This window comes from Phyllostomus discolor, chromosome 3, assembly GCF_004126475.2.
Source record: "Phyllostomus discolor isolate MPI-MPIP mPhyDis1 chromosome 3, mPhyDis1.pri.v3, whole genome shotgun sequence".
Classification (NCBI taxonomy): domain Eukaryota; kingdom Metazoa; phylum Chordata; class Mammalia; order Chiroptera; family Phyllostomidae; genus Phyllostomus; species Phyllostomus discolor.
Genome location: NC_040905.2, coordinates 115,775,532 through 115,782,732, shown reverse-complemented (window position 1 = coordinate 115,782,732; position 7,201 = coordinate 115,775,532). Strand labels below are relative to the sequence as shown.

General features: G+C 58.1%; 1 protein-coding gene across 1 annotated transcript; it reads left to right on the top strand.

The window, feature by feature from the left end:
* Positions 1-2,774: 2,774 nt before the first annotated feature.
* METRN (meteorin, glial cell differentiation regulator) lies at positions 2,775-6,561 on the top strand. Its single transcript, XM_036021127.1, is given in 5 exon segments — positions 2,775-3,097; positions 3,366-3,498; positions 3,500-3,767; positions 4,672-4,731; positions 4,824-6,561. Coding segments are annotated over 5 exon segments (876 nt in total). The 5' UTR covers positions 2,775-2,999; the 3' UTR covers positions 5,141-6,561.
* The last annotated feature ends 640 nt before the right edge of the window (positions 6,562-7,201 follow it).

Here is a 7,201-nt window from a genome sequence, read left to right as displayed (position 1 = left end):
TCCCTGGACACCATTTGCCTATACTGAGTGTCCAGGCTGCAAAGAACTATTAGGATGGAACCAGTCCAGCATTCTTGAGCAATTGCCTATAATCCTGACAATCTCAGACTCTACCCTGATGGCCTAAGTACATTTCCATTTCTGTATTCTTCATCTACCGGGACCCTCATTTTCCTGTACACTTTCAGATCTGGGGCAAAGGAAGTGTCTTACTAGAAAAATAGTTTCTGGCCCTGTAAACCATTAAGAGGAGCACCAAGATGATCTTATTATAAAATGACTCTTTTCCCTGGCTGGCGTAGCTCAGTGGATTGAGCACGGGCTGTGAACCAAAGCATCGCAGGTTTGATTCCCAGTCAGGGCACATGCCTGGGTTGCAGGCCACGGCCCTCAGCAACTGCACATTGATGTTTCTCTCTCTCCCTCCCCTCTCTAAAAATAAATAAATAAAATCTTAAAAAAAATGACTTTTCCAGATCACAAAGAAGACCCTCAAGTATTTTATCTAATTTTCCAGAGCTTTAAGAAATTGTACCTGCATCTGAAATTTCCCAGAAGGGACCTCAAGAGATGTTTATACCACCACCCTTCATACTGGAGGTGGATCTCACAGAGGGACAATGAAATGAGAGGGGAAATTAAAATACCTTTATGGGAACAAATAAACCATCTTAGAATTCCAAATTCAATTAATTAGGTAAGAGTGGCTCCACATGGCCATTCTAGTAACCAGTGACCAGCAGGCACCCGTTGTGCAGTTCTGAGCAATGTTGCTGTTTACAATGATAGTATACACGTGGCAAAGATGGGAGTGGCTCATTCCTGCAACTGTACTTAGCACTAGCCTATCAATGACCCCAAGGTAGATATCTTAGTACAAAGACAGCAGGAACCCTTCATACAAAAAAGGCAGGGGTATGAGTGAAGATATAAAGACCAGAAGTCAGTTGGGGAGGAAAAGTATAAAACACTATCTGTGGGCCTGATGAAGAGGCTGCAAAAGGAAGTCATAGTGCAGGTGAGGTGGTGACTGATATCCCGCATGGAAGGTCCGACTATGCCTATTGGGGGAGTGGCCGCGGGGTGGGGCAGTGTTTTGTGCTTTCCACAGTGTGCCTGACCGTTGTGCGGACATTTTCTTGTACCTGGCGGGGACTAAAGCTAACCCCGTTCCGCATCCAAGTTATCCTGTTACAGGAGTCTTCAAGTGGCGGGCGCCCTTGTGGCTTTTAACTGCCCGACCTGTGCCCGCAATTTGGCGGCCGACCTTCCATCACGGAACATCAGACTCCCCGAAACAGAATAGGTGGCAACGGAAAAGGGCATCCTGGGTGTCAGAGCAGCAAAAGGGACTTACCACTCCGGCGTCTTCTCCTAGGCTGGCTTGCCAAAACTGTCACAGGTGTGCACAGGTAACCAGGTTCTTAGTGATTGAGGACAAAGAATTGAACCGAGCACACAGAGTTTATAGCATAAAGAAAGAGGGAAGATTTATTAAGTGATAGTACACTCCACAGGACATGAGAGTGGGCCAACTCTGAGCAGAGAAGGAACACGTGGGCTGGGGGATTCTATTCTTATAGGGCAGAAGCCCCCTTGCTAGTCTTTGGCGGGCTTTTCCTGCGCAGGTACAAGGAGTTGGATTTCAAAGCTACTGCGCATGTGTGGTTTCCCATGACTTTCTTGATTGGCTACTGGAGAAGGGAGTCCCACAATGTTAATTTATTATAATGTTATTATAATGAATCAGGGGTAGCGCGCAGGAGCATTCCATGATTCCGAGTTATCCCAGAAAACAGGAACAACCGGTCTTAGGGGGTCTTTGTCATGTATGGATGTTTTCCACTTCAGCCCTGCGGGGCCTCTGGAGTTTCCTTCCTGACTATCTCCTGCCTCAGCTGGGCCTTGTAGGTGTCTCGACCCTGTTTGGCCCGGGGGAGGGGGAGGGAGGGGGGGAGGGGGGCCCTGGGACCAGGGGAGAGTGCACTGGGTGGTTCAGCCGGGCAGCTGCTCCCATCTCCCCCTTCCCCTTGGGCCCTTTGCTCTCATCTGTCAGCCATGCCCTCGGGCCCAGGGGTAGCAGGGGGGCTGGGGTTTGGGGACAGTGGGGCAGCGGGCTCATACTCACAGATGACAGAGAGTCTATGCTGGCTCTCAATGACCCCAAGTGACTGGGCGTGAAGTTGGACTTCTGGCTTTGTGTCTAAGGCCTGTGTGAGCTGACCCTGGGAGTTTCCTGGGCTGCTGAGGGCCCTGGTCCCTTGGCCCTCCTCAGACCTTTTGCACAGGCCTGGAATTTCTCCAGTCCCCACTGGCCAGCCACTACCCAGCCCCTCCCCTCAGGGGGAATCCTGGCTGTGGGAACTCTCTGAGCACAGCCCCCCTTCCCCCAACACACACTTCTCTCTATTCATTTTGAAGAGTTGGCTCCATTTCAGGACCTCCTGGGGCCTGATTCTGCGTCTTAGGACTGCCCCTCGGCTCCTGAAACAGGTGCCGGCAGCCCCAGCAACTGGCCGCTTTTCCTTTGGGTATCTGTGGCCTCCTAGGGTTGGTTGGGCGCAGGTTGGGGCGGGATGAGCCCAGGTCACAATCTTGAAAAGGGCTACCCATGAGGAGCCTTTTCCCCACCGGACTCCTGGCCCCCAGGTTCCCTTGGGAACCATACTCACTCCCACCCTAGCGGAGGAGAACAGCAGGCCAACCGGGATGGCGTGCACAGGGCTGAAGCGGGGGTGCCCGGGGGGGGGGGGGGGTAGGGGACGACTCAGAGCTAGGAGCCCTTTCCCCGACACCTCCTGGGTCGCCGGATTGTCACCCCGGCCCCACCAGCACCGCTCCCATTGGCAGAAAGTTCCAGGGTCGCGCCACGATTGGTCAACCTGCTTCAAGCAGCTCGTGGGCCCCGCAGGGCTGCGCAACCAAGTGGCTCGGGCAGTGGGCTGCATGGCGCCTGGGGCAGCTGACCCGCTGCTCCCGGCGCCAAAAGTCTCTGAGTCATGCCGCCGCCTGTGTTGCTTTGTGGGTTCTGATGCTGCTACTTGGCCGCGGCCGCCCGCGCCGGCTTCTCGGGGGATCGCTGCAGCTGGAGAGGCAGGTAAGACCCCGCGGTCAGCCACTGGCGCTGCATTCACCTCTAGGAGGAGCCCGCGGGATGGTATAGCCTGCCCTTAGGGTTGGGGGTGGGGGAGCGCTCCGCCCTGGCAGTGAATCCCTGCCCTCACACTGGAGTGCAGAGGACAGTAGGTCTGATTTCTTTTGCCACAGAGTGGACGCAGCTGTGTGGCTGCGGGGAGGGGCTGCAGGGAGCGGCTGCAGGGGAGGAGACACGGGATGCCCACCTCACCCCGCGCGACTGTCCCCAGCGGTCTCACCCAGGAGCCCAGCAGCGTGGGGCGGCTGGCCCTGGCCTGTGCAGAGGGCGGGATCGAGTGGCTATACCCTGTTGGTGCGCTGCGCTTGACCCTGAGCAGTTCTGACTGTAGCGCGCGGCTCCGCCATCGCCTGCTTGCGGCCGGTGCGGCCCTTTGCTGGCGTCCAGGTCTTCGCTGAGAGGGCAGGCGGCGTCCTGGAGCTGCTGCTGGCTGAGGGCCTGGGCCCAGCTGGGGGTCGATTCGCGCACTGGGGTCCCCGCGAGCGCCGGGCCCTCTTCCTGAAGGCCACCCTGCACCGTGACATCAGCCGCCCTGTGGCCTCCTTCCGCTTCGAGTTGCGAGAGGATGGGAGTCCGGAGCTGCCTCCGCAGGCCCACGGTCTGGATGAGGATGGTGAGTGACGGTCTGCATGCGGAGGAGTAGGAATCATTGAACTCGCGCCCTACCTGGGCGGGTGGGAAATGCCTGCTGTCCCCACCACACGGGGAGAAACCAGCGCTTCTCAGAGGCCACACTGAGTGGTAGCAGCAGTGCCAGGACAGGTCAGAGGGAGGGAGGGCAGTCGCCCGTGACTCATTTTAGGGAAAGAGCCAGCAGGGGGCAGAATGGGAGGAAGGGGAGGCCAGACTGGGCAACCCCGGGCCCTGGTCCTTAAGGGGCTGCGGATGGGGAAGGGGATCAAAACCTCAGGCCAACGCTGTCCAGGACTCCCTGGCCCCGCCTCTGGGGCGACCTCCCTCCCCTCCCCCAGCCCAAACATAACAAAAGTCCAGTGTGAGCCTGTCACCTTGGAGACAGCTCTTCCTCCCGGCAAAGCAGCAGGCCCAACTCTTTGCTCTCCTAGAGCTTACAAAACTGACCCCATAGGAGATGAGGGGTCTCTCTGCTCTGCCTCCTGGCTCCAGGGCGGAGACTTCAGAGCCCTCTTTACCCTCCTGCTGCCCACCCCAGGCTGGTCCTGGAGGCAGCTCTGGGGAGCCACAGGGTTACCCCATCAGTGTGCCAGAGCATGCACAGGGACACTGAGCTTCAGGTGGGTGGGTCCTCTTGTACTGGGCACAACCCTCAAGCTCCTGTCTCCTGCAAATGTGTGGGGTGCACACACAAGCTCACGTGCATCACCCCAAATGCAGGGAGTCTTCAGGGTTTGTGCATAAGTGGTTCCTGGGGTTCTAACTGCCTAATGGCCCTGAGGGAGTGTCTCATCACTTGCCCTCTCCCTCTGGCTGGTGGAAGGAGGCCTTGGGTGGTCCAGGAGAGGGCGGGGCCTACACTCACCATCTGCCCTGCATCCCAGGTGCCTGCAGGCCTTGCAGTGATGCGGAGTTCCTGCTGGCCTTGTGCACGAGTGACTTCGGTGAGAGTGCCAGCCACGCCAAGTCGGGGGAGGGGGGAGCCTTGGGCCTCCCTTCCCCTGCACGCCAGCCACGGGCCAATGTCTACCTGCAGTGATCCATGGGACCATCCACGGGGTTGCCCACGACACAGAGCTGCAGGAGACTGTCATCACCATGGCAGCTGCCTGTGTCCTCAACCAGACACTGCCACTGTTCCAGGTGAAGGGCCCTGGGGGCCTGGTGCAGGCCTCCCTTTGAACCCCGCTACGCTGCGGTGTCTGCCCTGGTCCTGGCACTTTCCTCTTCATGGGCTGGAGCCATTCCGGTGAGGCCTGGCTTGGCTGTGCTCCCCGCATCCAGGAATTCAGCCGTGCCTGTGCAGCTGCTCATGCCAACCACCTCTACCCCTGCGAGGTGGCGCTGGACTGAGGGGTCTGGGAGCGGGGCTCTGGGGAGAAGCCAGGAGGAGGGTGGGTGGGGAGCGAGTGACCTCCAAAGGGCACCTCAATACCATCTGCTCCTGAGGGAGCAGCAATAACCAATAAGGACATTGATTTCACCAGTCAGCGTAGGTCGAGCGTCCTGTGCCTGAGGCCAGCCTGCTTTACGCTGCTGGAGCCTGAGGCTTGAGAGCAGTGATGTCTTGGAACAGTGGCTCATGCCTACACCCTGGAATGGGGCTGCTGCTGGGCAGGGACACGTGCAGGAACTCTGCAGCCACATGAACCTCAGCTCTGCCACTCCTGCCCCCAGCATCAGGTGCTTCCCAGTGGTAGTGGAAAAGCGGCTGTAACTCCCAAGGTCTGAGGCAGGCTGTCTCATGTGGGGACAGGAAGGCCAGTATCGTTCCCAGCCTGGGGGGAAGGGGTTGCAGTCTGGTGGGATGGCACCTTTCCTCCGAGGTTCGCTGGGGGCCCAGCACAGTCATCCTGACACCATCTTGCCCTCAGGGAAGAATGGGTCCCTCCATCCATAGGCCCTGCAAAGGGCTGAGCATCCTAATGTGGTGCAGAGCCCAGGGGGTGTGGTGTCACCTCTTTGGTGTCTTGTTTGTTGCTGTTTCTGGTAGGCAGGCACACACAACAGGGCCTCGAAGGAGCATTTCCCTCCATAGGCCCCATTGCTGCTGCCTACACCTTCCCCTGGCTTCAGTCACACGGAAAGTCAGTGGTTCCGGACAAAGCTGGCAGCCCTGAGACTGAGAGCGCCCTGGGTGCGGGGCTTCTGAACCCTGAATGAGATCACTCTACTCACCCCAAACACATAGCTCCTGGGCAAAAAAAAAAAAGCTCATGTCTGGGGAGAAGCCTGGGCTGAACCCTAGAAACAGTTTCCCATCCTCACCTGCCTTCATTGCTGGGTGCTGCTATGGGTGCATGTAGAAGCCAGGGGCCCTGCTGTCTTCCAGGCAGGAGCTGAGGTTAGGAGAGGGACAAGGCTGTGCAGGGCCCACACACAGGACCCCTTCCTCCGGATGTGGGGAACACTGGACTTCCTGTAGAGTGGCTCTCTGGAAGCATGTGCATGGGGCACCGGTCATTTTACTCACGGGGGCTGGTGAGAATTATGGGGTGGGGAGCAGAGCCACCCCAGAAGGCAGGCCTCAGTGGGCTTCCTCCTACCTCCACCTCTCCTCCCCTCCTGAGGCTTCCTACCACTCCTCCTCACTTCCCCAGGCTCATGGCTTTAAATACTGTCAATGTGCTGATGACCTTTATGTTTTGGTTTTCAGCCTGGACCTCTCCCCCGGACTGCAGACCTAGCATCCGGTCAGCCTCTCTCCCCCAACCAGGGAGTAAGTATCTCAGCAAAGATCAGAGGAGGAGGAAGCGAGGGTGCCCAGACAGGTCTCTTCCTCTCTGTCTCGAGCAGGCCCCACAGAGGGCTTCCCCCAGGCCTGATCAGCACCCTTGCCCTTGGCCCTGCCCTCATTCTGTGGCCAGCTCCCCGCAGCCTCTTGTTTGGGAGGAGACCCTGGCCACATCCAGCAGTGACTGGACTGCCTTGGACTACCTGTTCACAAAAATGGGCAGCTGCTGTGGAGTGGGCTCTAGGCTCAACACTGGCATCCACCCACCTGCCCCACAACATGCCTGAGCTGCCCATGAACACACTGCCTGCAATCGGTGCTCTCCTCAGCTGCACAGAGGGCAGGAGTGGGTGTGGCCAACAGCCACTGGAGCCCTGGAAGTCTTGGGCTAGGGGCTTTGCCTGCCCTAGGGGAAGTGGCCAGAGGGAAGCAGCACGAGTGAGCACGCAGGCCAGTGCTGTGGAAGCTGCCCTTTGGGGCCCCTGCGGTGTGTGCACTCACACGGACACACTCCCTGCTGCCCAGTGCCTGAAGGCTGAGGAGCAGAGTGCCAGGTGTGAGCCCGAGAGAGTTGTGGGGTGTGTATGCTGAGGAGGCCAATTAGATGCATGCATTTAGTCAACAAGCTTTTACGGAGTGCCTGCTAGGTGCTGGTGCTGCTCTGTGCACTGGGAATAATG